General features: G+C 42.2%; 1 protein-coding gene across 1 annotated transcript in view; it reads left to right on the top strand.

Annotated features, from left to right (window-relative positions):
* Positions 1–19,460, top strand: part of xylt1 (xylosyltransferase I) — a 120,105-nt gene that overhangs the window by 48,242 nt on the left and 52,403 nt on the right. Inside the window, exon 2 of the mRNA XM_047364458.1 lies at positions 14,947–15,526. Within this exon, the coding sequence (XP_047220414.1) occupies positions 14,947–15,526 (580 nt within the window). The remainder of the gene's footprint in view (positions 1–14,946; positions 15,527–19,460) is intronic.

The raw sequence follows: 19,460 nt of genomic DNA, 5'->3' as shown, positions 1-19,460 counted from the left end.
GCAGGGATTTTAATTATTTAGCATTTGAGACTAGAATACAAAGATGCAGTAATACATATTGTGTTTTGTGATCAGGAGACATGCTTCTCTTTTTCTGCTTGAAGAGGAAAATAATTATACGTAGAAGTGGCAGCATCAAACAACCAGAACCTAATCTGGAGCACGGTCAGAAACATTTGGCTGTAACCGTGCCTTGAGAGTAGAGAGATTTTCCCCTCTAATCTTTTACATTCATTTAAGTTTTTCTTTTCTTTTTACACAAATGCTTATAATCTGCAGCAACAGATTTTGACTAAAGGGTGCAGATCATTACTTTAGCCTTGTATAAAGCTTAAAAAAGAGGGACACTCCGGCACAGTGTTGAACAATATCTGTCACAAAAGCAACATTGCTTGATTGCGATTATCTGGTACAGTTTTCCCTTCCTCTGTATAAAAATTGCCGTATGAACCTACTCTAAGCCCAATCTTAAACAGAACTGAGCAGTTTTGTTGCCACAGGTTTCATTGTGTAAATCAGCAGCAGTGCTTCTTTCCCTGTGCTTTATGGGTATTTCACTTATTACCACCTGTTGGTCATCATTTTGGGGGGGGATTCCGATTTGATCCGGGTTAGAGTTATATAAGCAAGTTTGTCACCATTTTTTGTCACATTTAAATGTTTCACGCCATAAAACCAATTTTATTAACAGACAATATAACCTAACTTAATAGGACGTATTGAATAATAATACATTTTTAAGGCAAAAAGCTGTGATTACCAATATTTTCTTTTTCTTGTCTTCCCAGTCTGAGAAATTACTGAAACAGAACCTTTGTGACAAGATGAAGTAGGCTAAAACATCTCAACAAGCACAGCATCGTAAGCCTATATAAAGACATTCAAGATCAGATGAGAAACAATTTATTAACATCTTTCAGTCTGGAAGAGGTTACAAAGCCATTTCTAATACATTAAGGCTCCAGCAAACCACAATGAGAGTCACTATCCTACAAATGTAGAAAACAAGGAACAGTGGTAAACTTTCCCAGGTGTGGCCAGCCAACCAAAATTACTCCAAGAGTGTCAGAGTGACTCATACAGGAGGTAACAAAACAACCCAGAACATCGAAAGCACTGCATGCCTCACTTTACTTATTTAAGGGCGTAAATGCTATCCATGGTAGATGGAAGAGCAAAACTGCTGCTGACAAAAAACAACTCAAAATCCTGTCTCACATTTGCCAAAAAACATGTTGATGACACCTAAAACGAAAATATTCCCAAGCAAAATATTCTGTGCACCAACAAGACAAAATTGGGCCTTTTTTGGAAGGTTTGTGCTAGGGCTGCAACGTTTTAGGAAACCATGCAATGTGTAATAATATTGGTAAATTTTGCCATAACTATATGACTTGCGATAAATAAACGGATAGATAATAGTGTTACTGTCTTCCTGCTTTGGGCCCATAACAAAAAAAATCCGATAGCAAAAATAAACCCCAGATGAATAAAACTCATTATTTCCACCTCTAAAAAAAGGTTTTATCAAAAATGCCGGTCTGCTGTTTTGGCATTCAACCAACTTAGTTGTAGTTTCTTAATAATTTTGCCACCACTTCTTTACCTACTACATGTTTTATGCTGCATTGAACAAGATATAGCAAATATGTTGCAGGCATACAGAGGCTGAATGTATGGTACTTAACACTGCTGTTTTTGTTTGTCAATGTAATCAGTTTTTTTTTACTTGAAATATCTGTAATTACATAATAAGCATTACATTCCAGAGGAAAATCTGCTAAAATATTTCCTATGGGAACAAAGGGCCATGGAGTTCGGAGGCTAGAACCATCGATGGATGGATTTGTGGCTTCATCCCAATATCAGTATGTCAGTATTGGGTCTCAAACCCATTGGGTCCAACCATTCTACGGTTGTTTAATAAATCCCAGAAGCGCTTTTAAAGAAGTCATTTCCTGGATTTCTGGACTCCAAGTAGCTAATGATGGTAAAAACAAAGTTATTTTTTATATAATCCAATGTGCCGCAGCAATTAGTGGCTTTTCTTTCATATACATATAAATAGTCAGAAATATTTTGTTAAATGATAAAAAATAATTTTATTTAATTTGTTTATTCACTTGTCTAATATACCAAACCTTTACCTGTTTTGGAGATTATTTTAGTGTACAAACATTGCACTAAAAAAAAATGTTTATTTATCTGTTGAATAAAAGAGGCTTTCATTTTGCCCTCATTTATTGTGCTGGTTGAATAAATAATGAGATCAGTAATGGCTCTGAAGGCACTCTAATGAGACATAAATCAGCCAGTGTGAACAAAAGAAGTGACCCTGAAATGATTGTAAAAGCAACAGGGAAATTTAGCAATTACTGCTTTTATTGTACACAACTTTGCTTTTTACTGTTATGTGTGAAAAGCCCAAAAAAACCTAAACATCTACATTTACATTTTTACATAAATAATTCACCCTTCTGTTTTTTTTTTGTAATATTTATAAAAAAAAATTTCAGCTATACAAACTCAAAAGTTGAGGACCGGTTTTTGATCTGAGCCTGCGACTAAGGTGTCTGACTCACTGTTATTGCTTAAATAATTAGTTAAAGCACCTTTTTTGTAGACTTGGCTAAAAAGTATGTAGAAGTAAGTTAGGTATAACCTGAAAGTCGATATGATAAATCCTGATGACGTCTTATCATTCAGTTTTACACATCTCATCCCCCAGCATTGTTTAAAAAATGCTACACAGGTTTTTGACTTTACAGTTTTAGACTTAAAGAATATAAATTATTTAGAGATTCTGTATGCATAATCATAGATCTGGGGAAAAGGGATTGCAAAAGATCACAATAACCTACAGGTTTCTCAACTAATTACAAATAAACCAAAGAAACTTTTCCTTGGCCTTGTAGAAACTGCCCTAAAGTTAATCTGTTTCTTTATAAGCAGTTCGAGTTTTGTGTGCTGCTTTGCAAGTCATAATATTTAAGGAATAGAAGCTTTTCTGTCTGTGGTAATGAATCCAGCTTTCTTGGCATTTTATTATTTTGCACAGCAAAAACCCATTTGTGCAAATATAGTCTGTGAAGCCACATAGTTGCAACAGAAGAATGTCCATTAGGATGAAATGGCATTACTTTGGGGACTCACCTTTGACCCTTGGTCTCAGTGAAAACCCTGGATTCTTGCCTCTATAACTCATAAATCTTTTGTCTTTGTTTTAAACCAGAATCTTTGTCTGATTCTTAAATACAGTTTTGCTTTCAGTTCATACAGAACTTCTAACTCAAATTTCCTAGACAGAAAGCGTTCGTAATTTTCACTCCGTTGAAAAGACACTTGAGCCCCAGGGCTTGTCACAGGGCACACAAGCAGCTTCTGTGCATACCAAACTTATTTTATTCGAAGCTGCTGCTGCGGGTGCTGATCATGTATTTGCTTGCATACTCACACACACACACACACTCCTTTCACAATACATGTGACCGGCATTCTCCAGTTTTTGCCTCTGGTAATGAAGGGGTTTAAAGGGAATGTCTGAAGGGAGAAACTGAGCAAGGAATCTTGGAAAAAATGCAAAATACAGAAAGCAATGAAACCTTTCAGCTCAGTTACCACCGAAAAGACAATTGTATGATTTCAGTAACCATAAAGATGCATCACCTTAATGTTTCCCAGCTATGGATGTGCACTTTATTATCTTAATGGTTCATCAGGCTGATGTTTTCCCCTCATTCTAGTTTAAGCAGTGAATCGCTAGGTTTTGTAAGTTCACAAGTGAATTTCCTATGTTTACCTATGAATAGGTTGACATAGTGAGCGAATAACTAGACAGAGGAAAAAGAAATGTGGGTTCTGGATCAATGCACTTTTTTGGCAATTTGTACACCCATTTCATACTCAACTGTTACCAATTTGTCTCCATTTCTTTTCATAAGTGTGGATAAACTGTGTTGTAAACACTTACAAAAACCATTTCATATCATTCTGATTGTCTTGATGGTTAAGTATTTTCATGAATTCTGATGATAATTTATCTAAAAAATTCTCATGTCTCATGTTTCATTTAATTTGTTTTTTAAAAGCTTTGTGATAAAGTATTTCCATTTATTTTGGCCCTTAGCCCTTTTTGGGTAAGTTGAGTCTTGTGAGATATGAAAGATAAGATCTTGTGATTCAACCCAGAATAACTCGAAGCAGCCTCCAGTTGGGTAGTATTTTTTATTGGAGTCATTTGACTACAGTTTTAAATGTCTGGTGGCAAATAGCATACTAAGGCTAAACCACATTTTAGAATTGATTTGTTAGCTGATGTTTGCAAAATTGAATAAAAAGAAATTTAGTTGATCAATGTCTCCACAAACATGATAAATGCAAAATAAAATTAAATGGAGTTTAGACGAAATTCAGAATGAAAGACTCACCTTCACCGTCTCTACCGTCCAATGACTCTTCTGTGCGTCTCCCGGCCTTCCAATCAGAATCCTGTCCGTCTGATTCTCCATCCAATCACCTTCCGACGCCTTGCTTTTAAAGGAGCTTCAGCTGTGTTCATCATCGCTTGTCACCTGAGCTCATCCCTCCTCCACCCCACCTCCACCATCTTCCTTCACATCTACTCCTGGCTTCCTCGCTCCCTGGCCGCCAATCCACCACCAGTGTCGGATCAGCGGGAAGACATCTCTAAATCTAAGCCTTACAAATGATCATCTTAGCTCATGTCATTCTCAGCATTCATGTCTTCCTCCCAGGTCTGAGCGCCAAAGAAAAAACTATGTAATTTCACATCATTAAATCTTTCCTAATTGCCATCCCTCTCTTTGTGAGTCTTTTCAGATTGAAATGCTATAAGTTGCTATGCGAGGTTAATGTCGTAATCATTTCCTCAAATTACAAAGCAGAAAATTCAAACAAAACCTAAAAAACGTTATTTCTCTTTCTCAGATTTGATGACACATTTATAACTTTTAAATCAAGAGCTAAGTCAAAGCGCAAACTGTAGTAAATAGAGGTGTAATGATACATCCAGCTCAATACACACGATTTTAGCAACATGTTGGGCAAAAATTAAGAATCCTGATTATTTTATTTTTACAATCAGAGCAAAGGTTTCACAAATCAAACTGTGTTTTAAAGAATCTTTCACCAGTGTCCAACCAATAGCAAGCCTTGAAGAAGAAGCTAACAATAGCATGTTTATTTACAAATGCTTAGCTGGTTGTGGTTTTCAATCACTGTTTCCTCTTGTACCGAGGTTCCAACCATGGAGCCGGATAAACTATTTAAAACTACTAAACTCTGTCACAAACTTTATTCTTTCTTACACTAGCAACATGCACCAAGTCTATTTTTGACAGAGGGTGTATCTGCACTGAGCAGTGAAAGTAGAAAAAGTAAGAAGTAAAAAACGGGAACCATTTTAGAGTCTTAACAGATAAAAGGGGAAAAACAAGCTGATTATAAATAACACCACAAAATTAAACATTGTGGCAATGGATATAGATTTTTGACATTTTTGAAATACATGTTGTTACTTGACAAAAAACAAATATTTTGCAAATCTACTGGGAACCGCGAGGGACCGGTGCAAAGAGGATTGGGTGGCGGACGAAGGTGGAGACCTCAACGGCCCGATCCCCGGATGCTTAGGCTGGCTCTAGGGACGTGGAATGTCACCTCGCTGGGGGGGAAGGAGCCTGAGCTTGTGCGGGAGGTCGAGAGATATCGACTAGAAATAGTCGGGCTCGCCTCCACGCACAGCGTGGGCTCTGGAACCCATCTCCTTGAGAGGGGTTGGACTCTCTTCTACTCTGGAGTGGCCCACGGGGAGAGGCGGCGGGCTGGTGTGGGTTTGCTTGTTGCCCCCCAGCTCAGCCGTCTCGTGTTGGGGTTTACCCCAGTGGATGAGAGGGTTGTATCCCTGCGCCTTTCGGGTTGGGGAGAGGTCTCTGACTATCATTTCAGCCTACGGGCCGAGTGGTAGGGCAGAGTACCCTGCCTTCTTGGCGTCCCTGTCGGGGGTGCTGGATAGTGCCCCTCCCGGGGACTCCATTATTCTGCTGGGGGACTTCAATGCCCACGTGGGGAACGACAGTGACACCTGGAGAGGCGTGATCGGGAGGAATGGCCTCCCCGATCTGAATCTGAGTGGTGTTTTGTTATTGGACTTCTGTGCTAGTCACGGATTGTCCATAACGAACACCATGTTCAAACATAAGGGTGTCCATCAGTGCACTTGGCACCAGGACACCCTAGGCAGGAGGTCGATGATCGACTTTGTTGTCGTATCATCAGACCTTCGGCCGCATGTTTTGGACACTCGGGTGAAGAGAGGGGCTGAGCTGTCCACTGATCATCACCTGGTGGTGAGTTGGATCCGCTGGAGGAGGAGAAAGCCGGACAGACTCGGCAGGCCCAAGCGCATAGTGAGGGTCTGCTGGGAACGCCTGGCGGAGCCCTCGGCCAGGGATGTATTCAATTCCCACCTCCGGGAGAGCTTCGACCAGATTCTGGGGGATGTTGGAGACATAGAGTCCGAGTGGACCATGTTCTCTGCATCTATTGTCGATGCTGCTGCCCATAGCTGCGGCCGTAAGGTCTGCGGTGCCTGTCGTGGCGGCAATCCCAGAACCCGGTGGATGCTGTTAAGCTGAAGAAGGAGTCCTATCGGCTGTGGTTGGCTTGTGGGACTCCTGAGGCGGCTGACGGGTACCGTGAGGCCAAGCGTGCTGCGGCCCGGGCTGTGGCAGAGGCAAAAACTCGGGCCTGGGAAGAGTTCGGTGAGGCCATGGAAAAGGACTACCGGTTGGCCTCGAAGCGATTCTGGCAAACCGTCCGGCGCCTCAGGAGGGGGAAGCAGTGCTTTGCCAACACTGTTTATAGTGGGGGCGGGAGACTGCTGACTGAGGACATTATCGGGCGGTGGAAGGAGTACTTCGAGGATCTCCTCAATCCTGCCATCACGCATTCCGTGGTGGAAACAGAGGCTGGGGACTCGGGGTTGGATTCTTTCATCACCCAGGCTGAAGTCACCGAGGTGGTTAAAAAGCTCCGCGGTGGCAAGGCTTCGGGGGTGGATGAGATCCGCCCTGAGTACCTCAAGTGTCTGGATGTTGTAGGGCTGTCATGGTTGACACGCCTCTTCAACATTGCGTGGCGGTCGGGGACAGTGCCTCTGGACTGGCAGACTGGGGTGGTGGTCCCCCTGACCGGAGGGTGTGTTCCAACTACAGGGGGATCACACTCCTCAGCCTCCCTGGTAAGGCCTACGCCAGGGTATTGGAGAGGAGAGTCCGACCGATAGTCGAACCTCGGCTTCAGGAGGAACAGTGTGGTTTCGTCCCAGCCGTGGAACACTGGACCAGCTCTATACCCTCTACAGGGTGCTCGAGGGTTCATGGGAGTTTGCCCAACCGGTTCACATGTGTTTTGTGGACCTGGAGAAGGCATTCGACTGTGTTCCTCGTGATGCCCTGTGGGGGGTGCTCCAGGAGTATGGAATCGGGGGCCCTTTATTAGGGTCCATCCGGTCCCTGTACGAGCGGAGCAGGAGTTTGGTCCGCATTGCCGGCACTAAGTCGGACCTGTTCCCAGTGCATGTTGGACTTCGGCAGGGCTGCCCTTTGTCGCCGGTCCTGTTCATAACTTTTATGGACAGGATTTCTAGACGCAGCCAAGGGCCGGAGGGGGTCTGGTTTGGGGACCAGTGGATTTCGTCTCTTCTTTTTGCGGATGACGTGGTCCTGCTGGCCCCCTCTAGCCAAGACCTACAGCATGCGCTGTGGCGGTTCGCAGCCGAGTGTGAAGCGGCTGGGATGAGGATCAGCTCCTCTAAGTCCGAGGCCATGGTACTCGACCGGAAAAGGGTGGCTTGTCCTCTTCAGGTTGGAGGGGAGTTCCTGCCTCAAGTGGAGGAGTTTAAATATCTCTGGGTTTTGTTCACGAGTGAGGGAAGAATGGAGCGGGAGATCGACAGACGGATCGGTGCAGCTGCCACAGTAATGGGGGCGCTGTGCCGGTCCATTGTGGTGAAGAGAGAGCTGAGCCGAAAAGCAAAGCTCTCAATTTACTGGTCGGTCTACGTTCCTACCCTCACCTATGGCCATGAACTTTGGGTCATGACCGAAAGAACGAGATCACGGATACAAGCGGCTGAAATGAGCTTCCTCCGTAGGGTGGCCGGGCACTCCCTTAGAGATAGGGTGAGGAGCTCGGCCATCCGGGAGGAGCTCGGAGTAGAGCCGCTGCTCCTCCACATTGAGAGGAGCCAGTTGAGGTGGCTCGGGCATCTATACCGGATGCCTCCTGGACGCCTTCCTCGGGAGGTGTTCCAGGCACGTCCCACCGGGAGGAGGCCCAGGGGACGGCCCAGGACACGCTGGAGGGACTATGTCTCTCGGCTGGCCTGGGAATGCCTTGGGCTCCCCCTGGAGGAGCTGGAGGAGGTGTCTGGAGAGAGGGACGTCTGGGCGTCTCTGCTGAGTCTGCTGCCCCCGCGACCCGGTCCTGGATAAGCGGAAGACGACGAACGAACGAACGAACGAATGTTGTTACTTGACAAAAAACAAATATTTTGCAAATCTACTGCACCACGTCTGACACCTCTACATCATGAAATCCAAAAGTTAGGAACATCAGTGAATACATGGGTGAAAAAGGAGCATTTGCAGATTGCAAACGACTTTTCATTTGCCAACTCAGTAGCTTCTTTGTCTAGAACAGGGATCTCCAAATCCAGTTCTTGAGATCTACTCCCCTACAACGTTTAGATGCCTTCTTATTCCAGCTGGGTTAAATAAAATAAATGGCTCCTGCAGGCTTCTGCAGAACATGATGACATGTTGAGGAGGTATAACAGCCATATAAGAGGCTCATAGATCTTGGATTTTTTTTTTGTTCTTCCTACAGCTGAGCTCTGCTGGGAAGATAGTAAATGAAGTACATGCAGTTTTTAATTAAACTGAATGCTCAGCCCACTTAGTCATTTACAAATCTTTGTGGATACCCAGGTTTGACTGATAAACTTTGAGGCCCCCCTCGTTGACACATTTAACTCCATTCTGGCTCATTTCTCATTGAGGCCTCCTCAGGTGCTAGAGCAGCTGTGTACCAAGTCTGTCAACTGCATTAGTCTTCTTGCTCAGAGAATTGCTGCCACTCAGTTCTGGTAATTAATCTGAGCTCGTTAGCCACATGGAAGGCAGGTTGTACAGAGATTTGCCCACACCCTCTGCTTTGGTGTGACAGCACACACTTACACGCTCATAGATAGTAAGCCTGAGGTTTGTAGAGTCTACTGGGACTTTTTTGTTTTGGTCAGTTCTATGGTTTCAGGTTTGTAACGGCTGTGTACTGTTTTTGGACATGCATTGGAAATATTAAATATTATTAGATTTTCTTAAATAAACTACATTTTTCACATAGGCTGCACGGTGGCTCAGTTGTTAACACTGGTTAACACTGGTTCTGGGTTCGACTCCCAGCCAGGGGTCTTTCTGCATGGAGTTTGCATGTTCTCCTCGTGCATGCGTGGGTTCTCTCTGGGTACTCCAGCTTCCTCCCACAGTCCAAAAACATGACTGTTAAGTTGATTGGTTTCTCTAAAATTTGCCTTAGGCGTGAATGAGTGTGTGCGTGGTTGTTTGTCCTGTGTGTGTCTGTGTTGCCCTGCAATGGACTGGCGACCTGTCCAGGGAGTACCCCGCTTCTGGCCCATAAACTGCTGGAGATAGACATCAGCTTCCCCGCGACCCACTATGGAAGAAGCGGTAGAAAAAGACTGACTGACATTTTAACATTTCTCTGGTAATCAATAGGAGTATAATAATGCATTCAGCTCACGAAAAGAGACAATACCAGTTTTACAAGAACAAGACAAGGTTTTAGCAGTGTTTTTCTTTTATTAGGAATTCATCTTGTTTTTATGCATATAATAAAGATTTTGCAAATGTCTAAAGTGGTCATCATGCCAAAAAAGCCTTAAAAATAAAAATAAATTATATTTTCACAAATCAAATCATGGTTTCGTGATTATAAAAATTTGTTTTAAAGAATCTCTGTTCAGTTTAGAATTGCCATATTATATTCATCCACTGAAAAATATCCCTTTAATTTAGCGATAATAGACATTTTGAAGCAGATGCCAACTCTGATGGTTAGCCAGTTTCGTTATGCTAAGCGCTTACAGATTATTCATATCTTTTTCTGCCCCACTTTCTATTTTCTAGTATGCAAAATTCTGCCAGATAAAAAACTTTAAAACCCAGAGTACTTTAAAAAACTATGAGATGGTCCTTTAGTTTGGCACTGATAGGAAGTGCTGGAGCAGATGCTAACTTTAGTATCATTAGCTGCTAAAGGTTAGCCAGTGAGAGGCGTTCTCAGTGCTATCAAATCTTTTGTAACTTCCCTGTTACACATTTACTAATATCTGTATTAGTTAGCTCCATGAGCACAACTGGGCATATCATAAACCATTTCCTGTCTTGGTTTAAAATAAGACTTTTGAACATATAGACAGTGTGTTAAGCTTAAACTACACTCCTTCATATCTTAGGCTCATAATTATAGCTCAAAGTTTTTTCACCAAAGTCATAGTTAGAGTGAACAAATAGATAATTGTGAAATATTGTTGTTTTAATATTCTGCAATCATAATGTCATACGTTCTCCTTCTGTGAAATCCCATTACACCCTTAATAAGCATCTTCAAGGCGTCTTCAGGTTACGCCCTCAGCCACATCTACATGTCGTTTAGACCAAAGGCAACATTGTCTTTTCAAATAAATGTTGTTTGGGATGTTTAGATGTAGATGAGGAAAACTGTAATAATGTAAACTTTTGTTAAAATGCATTTAATGTTGGAATTGACAAAAAGATATGGAAATTCAACTATATCATGACAACATGTACCTGTGCTGAGCTCGGTGCTGTTTTAACTCCAGCCCTTAAGAAAAAAGCAGGCTGAAAAGGTGAGGTGAAGCTGATCTGTGCTGCTGCCTTGTTCTCCTTCACATCTACCATGGGACTGCAAGAGCAAATGATAGCATTTGGAAAGGGAGTAGCAGGGTAGACCAGATGAACAGTTTCTTTACTGAGAGCAAGGGATGAAATAGAAGAGAGGAGGAAAGGAGTGAAGCTGGACAGGTGCTGAGAGACAGATATGTTACACAGGAGATTGAGGAAAAAAGAAGCAAGAAAGAGAGATAAAAGGACAGGTGAACTATTTCCCCCAGTGGGAGAGGAAATGAGGTAAAGTGGAAAGGGCTAGCTTAGTATTGAGAAATGGACTAAACCATCCCCAGAGGGGTAACTGAAACTCCCAGCTCCATGGGCCTCTCTCTAAACGTACCTACCAGTGATGGATGATTTTTTTGTGTTTACCCCCCCTGCATTTTCTTCACTCTTCAGCACAGCTCAGGGCGCTCTCTGCTTGTGTTCATTTGTGCGTGTGTGTCTGCACAGCCACCTCACCGTATGCCACGCAATCTCTGCTTTACCTCCCTGACATTCCCAGGGAGCGGAAAACATATCCTCAGCAACAATCGATAGCTCCATGCAGCTCCATGCCCCATCTGCAGTCCAAGGCAGCTCTATTTCCAATGACTGCCTTCGCTATTAATTATGTGTCCCACCGTTTCCTCCTTTTGGGATTAAGCAGCAGCACAACTACTGGAGTCCTTTTGCTCACAGAAGGAGGAATAAAGGAGTCACATGGTGCTGCTCTATTCTATTGGTTGTAGTAACTCATACCAATTCAAAATCATTGAGAGCTGGACCAATTCAAGGTGACAGTTAAAATGTCGGATATTCCTAATTTATCGAGAACCATTTTAGTCAGTAAACTGATATCTTTGAATACCATTATTCAAAGGCATGTGCTACAAGAAATAGTCAAATATTTCAGTTTTTTTTTTCTTTGTTGTCACCAGAGATTTCCCATGTCATCGAATCTATTAGTTGGGGAGGTGCAAGGTTACATAAAAATCTTGGTTATTCGAATGGTTTAAATTGAGTTTTATTGGTACCTTGGCTTTAAAGTCATGGTTTAGTATATACTTCACTGTTTAGTCAGTGTTTGGCACGTGTCTCAGTTCTAAAGTGTGTATATATATATATATATATATATATTTGGCTGGAAATAAGCAGACCAGAAGTAACTTTGTATTGTGGCCACAGGTCATAACAAATAGACTTCTCTACGGCTTTTGCTCACACAGAACACTTACAACATGTTGTCTGAATGCTACACACAACAGAGTTTCAACTTAAATATGTTTTCTTCATACCAGTGATGTTTACATGCTGGTAATGACACTTTTAGAGAGTAATTAGTAACAGTGCTAAAACAATGCTACCAATATAAGTAATTGGTAGCATTCCTGCAGTCACTGCAGGAAGGCAGGTAAAAGCTTTACAATGACCTGAGATCAGAAATCGGCCTCAAGATTCTGCTCTGCGCATCTCTAAATATGGTGTATAAAAGACATCAGATAATGTATGTTGAATTGGCTGAGTGATCTTGTCACTGCTTGTTCTCCTGGAAGCAAAGTTAAAGGATTTTATGCTCTCCTACAAACTGCAAAAGATTTATACTCTCTACTATTAGCTTTGCTTTTGGGAGTAAATGAAGGCATTACAAGTGCAATAACACACCATCACCACCGTCAGTATATTTATTTTTAATTTGACAAAGACCTATTTTAAATTCAAGAAACCCTTTTAACACTAGCATCTCACTTCTGACTTCTGTGTTGTGTCTGTCTTGTTTTTTTCAGGTATTTTTCCAATTGAACTGTGTCCCTCATCTTCTCATATCTCTCACAGCAGGGATCAAAGTAGAAGTGCCTCCAGGGCAAACACATGCTGCCTCTACTTCACTCTTTCTGCCTTAAACAAAGGCAACAAACACACTCTTCCATGCAGTTTTAGAACAAAATCCACTACAAGGATGAGCTTTACAGACATAATCGTGACTGCACACAGCCTCATTTTACCCCTGGAAACATCCAGTGTCTCGCACTGCATGGATTAGTCTCCTAAAGCATTCCCTTTGAAACTCCGCAGGCAGGGATTTCTTTTTAGGTGATCACCGGCCTAAGCAGCTGTTACACGCAGGATTAAGAGGTTCTACCATTCACAAGAAACACAGTCTGTTTAAACTAGTTGGGGGGAAGGAAAGTAGTCAGAGACAAGGGCAAAGGGGAGACAGTTAGAGGTTATGACAAGCGGGAGAGGTGGCAAATGGGTGGATTAATAAAGAGGAGGTGAGAAGAGGGAGAAAGGGAGGTGTGAAAGAGGCAAAATGGGTAGAAAATTATCAGAGAAGAGGAGAGAGATGTGCAGGAAAAAAGGATGAGGGATGATCGAAGTGGAGCAGAGGGGAGGGACCAGGATGTGTGAAGAGAAGTGTGAAGGGCAGGAGCAAGGGAAGAGGCAGCGTTTCAGAGAAGAGAGGCAGACAGCTTAAACGCATCAAATTAAGTGAGAACCAGACCTCCGCCAAGTAGGAAGCTTAGAAGGAAATGACAATGAGAGCCTTGTCCCCGTTCTGTTTTCCCTGCAGTTTTGTGTTTTGCTGTATAATATCATCCCCCTCCTGTCTCTTTGAGCGTGAAATTGTGGCACCTTTGTAATTGTGCTGGTACAAGGTGTTTACAGCGAGGAAAGGTCGATGGGGCGATGACAGGCCTGGCTGTAGGGGTGGAAAGACATTTTTAAACAATCTCATTTGTCTCTCGTGCCTCTTACCTGTCCTGCTTCTAATTCCCTTTTGCATGCCTCATTTTTAGACATACAGTATCTCACAAAAGTGAGTACACTCCTCGCATTTTTGTAAATATTTTTTAAAATCTTTTCATTGGACATCACTAATGATGTCACACTTGTATGAGAGAGTGTGTAATTAATAAAACCAAATTTAACCTGCTCCCCATTCACACGAGACCCTGTAACAGATACACATGGCACTGGGGAGGGAAAATGGTTAAGTGGGCACAATTTGGACATTGTCACATAGGGGTGTACTCACTTTTTTGCCAGCCGTTTAGACATTAATGGCAATGTGTTGAGTTATTTTGAGGGGACATGAAATTTTCTCTTTCTCAACCCGTTTCCCACCCTCACCTTTTTCCTTTCGACCTTCAGATTAGCTTCTGTAGAAGGGTGCATGACATAGGGTGGCGGCAGCTTATTTCGTTTTTTTTTTTTGTTTTTGTTTCATGCATCGCAGCAGATTTCAGTTGAAAAAGTCAGCACACCTCATACACTTTGCCAGTGCTCCTTCATATTCCACTGCTCTGTCACTCACTATCACATTTTTCCTTGTGCTTGCTTTGCCCTGTGCCACCCTATGCTTTCAGCCCATTCTACTGGAAAAACAGAGGAGGGGCACAAGCAAACAATCACTTTCATTCTGAAACTATCTCCAATATGCAGCCATGGAGTGCTGGGAAGAAAAGTCAGATGCCATGCCTCTGCAATTTCTTTGCATTTTTATTTGTTTCCAGCTAGGAATGAACACACTTTCATACATACCAACATCCGTGCTCACTCTCAGTCATGTTCTGCACCTTTAATTCCTCTTGATGTTTTGTTTATGGAGCATTGGGCCTATTTGAAGGAGAATTTAATTGAAACCAAGGGCTAATCTGATGATGACACGGAGCAACAAAGTCCATAGACCTGTATTGCCTGCAGTTACGTAGCACCCTGTGGTACCTTACTGCTTCATTACATGCCTCATGGTTCAGTGCCGTGCTGCCTAGTTATTAATGCCATGTTGATTGTTTATCCAACATTTGATATGCACGGTGCTCATTCAGTTCTGATGTTGTTTTTCTTGTTTGTGTCTCCCCCCTGCTCTTAATCTTACCTCTCTCTCTACACTATTTACCTAACACTTCCTTTGTCTCTGACCTACTCTTTTTCTCATTTGTCTCTCCAGGATGGATATTACTCTCACCGGCCAAAGGAGAAAAGTAGAGTTGACAGCAACAATGAGAACTCAGTGCCCAAAGACTTTGAGAATATAGATAATAGTAACTTTGGTGCTCGTTCGCACCGGCAATCTGTAGGGACCACCAGCAGTAAGCAGCAGGAGCGTCTGCAGGGTAAGCCGAACGCCCAGCAACAGGTCTGGCATGACAGCTTTCCTAGACTGGGCCGCAGCTCCAATGAGATTTTGCCCATAGGCCAGCAGTCGCTGGAAATGGGAAACAATGCCTCCTATCCTGGGGGTCAGGGCCTCGCTGGAGGCCTGCAACAGTACACTCGTGCCTCTCTGGCCCAACCTGCTCAGTCCCAGCACAGACATCAGCATCCACACAAGAAGCAGGTGACTACAGCGACACTGGAAGTGACATACGATCAGCCCCCGAAGTGTGAGATCAGTGGCAAGGAAGCCATTTCTGCTCTGTCCAGAGCCAAAAGCAAGGAGTGCCGGCAACAGATTGCTGAGGTCTACTGTAGACACAAGGAGGGCCAGCTAATGCCTGATGCAGTAACTCGCTACTGCCCTATTGAAGGTAAGTGCATTATACTGGTGAAAGTTAGTCATGGTTTTATGTTTGCATGAGAGGTGGAATTTGCATGCTCTCCACATTTGTGTGGCTTTAAGTTGATTACTTAAACTTTCTTTCACAAGTTAAAATGAAGAATACTGGGTAAATATGTTAAAATAAATTGATAGGCTGAGTGGTTGCACTAGGTCGGGAGTACGTTTTAAAAAGAAAGAAAAGCAATCAGAGTGCAGATAGTTAGTGGCTGCAGCAGCCCAGTCAAAGCCACACAGCAAAACACGGAAGCACTGCAACAGTAGTTCTTGCTATGGGAAAGAAAAACAGTACACAAAGTGAACTTCCTCAATGGCTCTTTATTTGGCTTCTTCCAGGAAATAGACACACCAAAATATAGAAGCACCTGGCCAAGGATAATATTTCCATAGGAAAGACAAACAAAGAGTATACACACATTTAATGTGAGCAATAGCTCCATCAATTAGTTTGTCCAGGACAGGGACACCACTAAACATAGAAATAATGCTGTTGGACTACTTTCTATAGGAGCATAATGCACAATATAACAGGGTTTATGGGTTCAATAGCTCTGTAAACAGCTACATCTAGGAAGGAGACACAACTCAACAGAAGCACTGAGCCAAGAGTACTTTCTATGGGAAAAAAAACAGAAAGTACTAAGATAATGGGTCCAATTTATGTGTCAATACCTCTGTCATAGAAGGAGACTTGGCTAAATGCAGAAGCACTGATGAGTAAAAAAAAAAAAAACACACAAAACCAGTACAGAAAGGTAATGGCTGCAGTTACTGTATCAATGCCAGGAGTACTTTCTGTGGAAAAGAAACTTTACTGATGGCTGAATTAGTTCTCTTGAATGTTGCATCTAGGAAAGAGACACAGCAAAACACAAAAGCAACAACTACTGTCTTTGGTAAAAAACAGTATGTTAAAGTTAATGGCTACAATAATTTTCTTAGTGAATGTCCATTTAACTCCAATAAAATCCATTAGAAATAGACACTTCAGGTAAGACAGTTTTTTTTCATAGTTTCCTTTCCTACTTATTCGTGAGCAGAAATTATAATTAGCTTTTTTAAAAGGCATCATTGCATCTCAGTCGACACGGAGACATTTGAATGCAAATTCGGAATCTGATTTGATTGTCAGAGCTGTCAAAAGACAATCTTTTTTATTTAAATGTTTTAAAAGACTTTGTGTGACTCCTACCTCCTCCTCATCTTTTCCCTCTTGTTAGAATCCTTTATTTTATTTTTATTTCTATATACAGGTCCTTCTCAAAATATTAGCATATTGTGATAAAGTTAATTATTTTCCATAATGTCATGATGAAAATTTAACATTCATATATTTTAGATTCATTGCACACTAACTGAAATATTTCAGGTCTTTTATTATCTTAATATGGATGATTGTGGCATACAGCTCATGAAAACCCAAAATTCCTATCTCACAAAATTAGCATATTTCATCCGACCAATAAAAGAAAATTATTTTTAATACAAAAAACGACAACCTTCAAATAATCATGTACAGTTATGCACTCAATACTTGGTCGGGAATCCTTTGGCAGAAATGACTGCTTCAATGCGGCGTGGCATGGAGGCAATCAGCCTGTGGCACTGCTGAGGTTTTATGGAGGCCCAGGATGCTTCGATAGCGGCCTTTAGCTCATCCAGAGTGTTGGGTCTTGAGTCTCTCAACGTTCTCTTCACATTATCCCACAGATTCTCTATGGGGTTCAGGTCAGGAGAGTTGGCAGGCCAATTGAGCACAGTGATACCATGGTCAGTAAACCATTTACCAGTGGTTTTGGCACTGTGAGCAGGTGCCAGGTCGTGCTGAAAAACGAAATCTTCATCTCCATAAAGCTTTTCAGCAGATGGAAGCATGAAGTGCTCCAAAATCTCCTGATAGCTAGCTGCATTGACCCTGCCCTTGATAAAACACAGTGGACCAACAACAGCAGCTGACACGGCACCCCAGACCATCACTGACTGTGGGTACTTGACACTGGACTTCTGGCATTTTGGCATTTCCTTCTCCCCAGTCTTCCTCCAGACTCTGGCACCTTGATTTCCGAATGACATGCAGAATTTGCTTTCATCCGAAAAAAGTACTTTGGACCACTGAGCAACAGTCCAGTGCTGCTTCTCTGTAGCCCAGGTCAGGCGCTTCTGCCGCTGTTTCTGGTTCAAAAGTGGCTTGACCTGGGGAATGCGGCACCTGTAGCCCATTTCCTGCACACGCCTGTGCACGGTGGCTCTGGATGTTTCTACTCCAGACTCAGTCCACTGCTTCCGCAGGTCCCCCAAGGTCTGGAATCGGCCCTTCTCCACAATCTTCCTCAGGGTCCGGTCACCTCTTCTCGTTGTGCAGCGTTTTCTGCCACACTTTTTCCTTCCCACAGACTTCCCACTGAGGTGCCTTGATACAGCACTCTGGGAACAGCCTATTTGTTCAGAAATTTCTTTCTGTGTCTTACCCTCTTGTTTGAGGGTGTCAATAGTGGCCTTCTGGACAGCAGTCAGGTCGGCAGTCTTACCCATGATTGGGGTTTTGAGTGATGAACCAGGCTGGGAGTTTTAAAGGCCTCAGGAATCTTTTGCAGGTGTTTAGAGTTAACTCGTTGATTCAGATGATTAGGTTCATAGCTCGTTTAGAGACCCTTTTAATGATATGCTAATTTTGTGAGATAGGAATTTTAGGTTTTCATGAGCTGTATGCCAAAATCATCCATATTAAGACAATAAAAGACCTGAAATATTTCAGTTAGTGTGCAATGAATCTAAAATATATGAATGTTAAATTTTCATCATTACATTATGGAAAATAATGAACTTCATCACAATATGCTAATATTTTGAGAAGGACCTGTATGTATCTATATATATCTCTATCTATCTATCTATCTATCTATCTATTGTGTTTTAGGTCTGTTAGGATTAGAAAAATGAAGGTGTCTTGTATAATTCTGTTATTCGGCAAATGAAAATAATATGTGGTAATCCTACTGACCAAGATCAGGAACCAATTGACCTAAGGGTTTACTGATTGGAGGAGGGACCCCCATACAGAGAGGTGGGAACAAGAACCGTTCTTGGTGAATTGCTAGTCATTAGTGGCTCACCACAATTTATCACACATCCATGGAAGCTGTTGTTTCACAGAATTTTATTTCAAAAAAGCAGTCAGAGAAAAGTAAAACAAGCCAGTTTGATAAAACAAATCCCCAAAAGGGAAGAACAAAATAAAAGCTGAGAAGGCCTGATGATATATACAACAGCAGACATCATTTTGGTGTCAGAGTACCGATGCATCACTTGACAGACTCATGGCTTTCTTCACATGAGGTCATTAAAACGCAAAACAAAGATTTAATGGACAGAGAAGGTTCTAAGAATCAGCTAAGGCACACGGAGCCTCTCTGAATAAAACAGGGGGATCATGACTCAGAGAAATTTGTGCAACAGATGCTCAACAATACATTCCAGCAAGAACAATAACAATCTGGATTCTCTGGGACACGGATAGGAAAAGGTTGCTTGTGTCTCAGTTCTAAAGTGTGTGTATATATATATATATATATATATATGATGTTAGAATCCTTTAAAAAGAACTGCAGTTTTGCTCTGTGACTTCACTTCCAGTGACACCTTACGTTCCAGTGTTGTTCTACGCACTGCTGCCCTCAGTGCCGCTGACAGAGCAGCATTTGAAATGAAAAACATCCTCACTCTGGGGGAGTTCTCCAGTCAGAACAAAAGAGGGATTCGCATAGTTGTTTGAAGCTGTAAAATTAACTGTATAACAGTGCTGAGAAAAAGTATTTTGCCCCTTAAACATTTCTTCGTTTTAGATTATGAAACAAAATTTAATTTCAGACAAAAACAACATGAGTAAATACAAAAAAGCTGTTTCA

Source organism: Girardinichthys multiradiatus, chromosome 5 (genome assembly GCF_021462225.1).
Source record: "Girardinichthys multiradiatus isolate DD_20200921_A chromosome 5, DD_fGirMul_XY1, whole genome shotgun sequence".
Taxonomy (NCBI): Eukaryota; Metazoa; Chordata; class Actinopteri; order Cyprinodontiformes; family Goodeidae; genus Girardinichthys; species Girardinichthys multiradiatus.
Note: the sequence above shows the minus strand (reverse complement) of the source record. Positions and strands in the feature narration are given on the sequence as shown.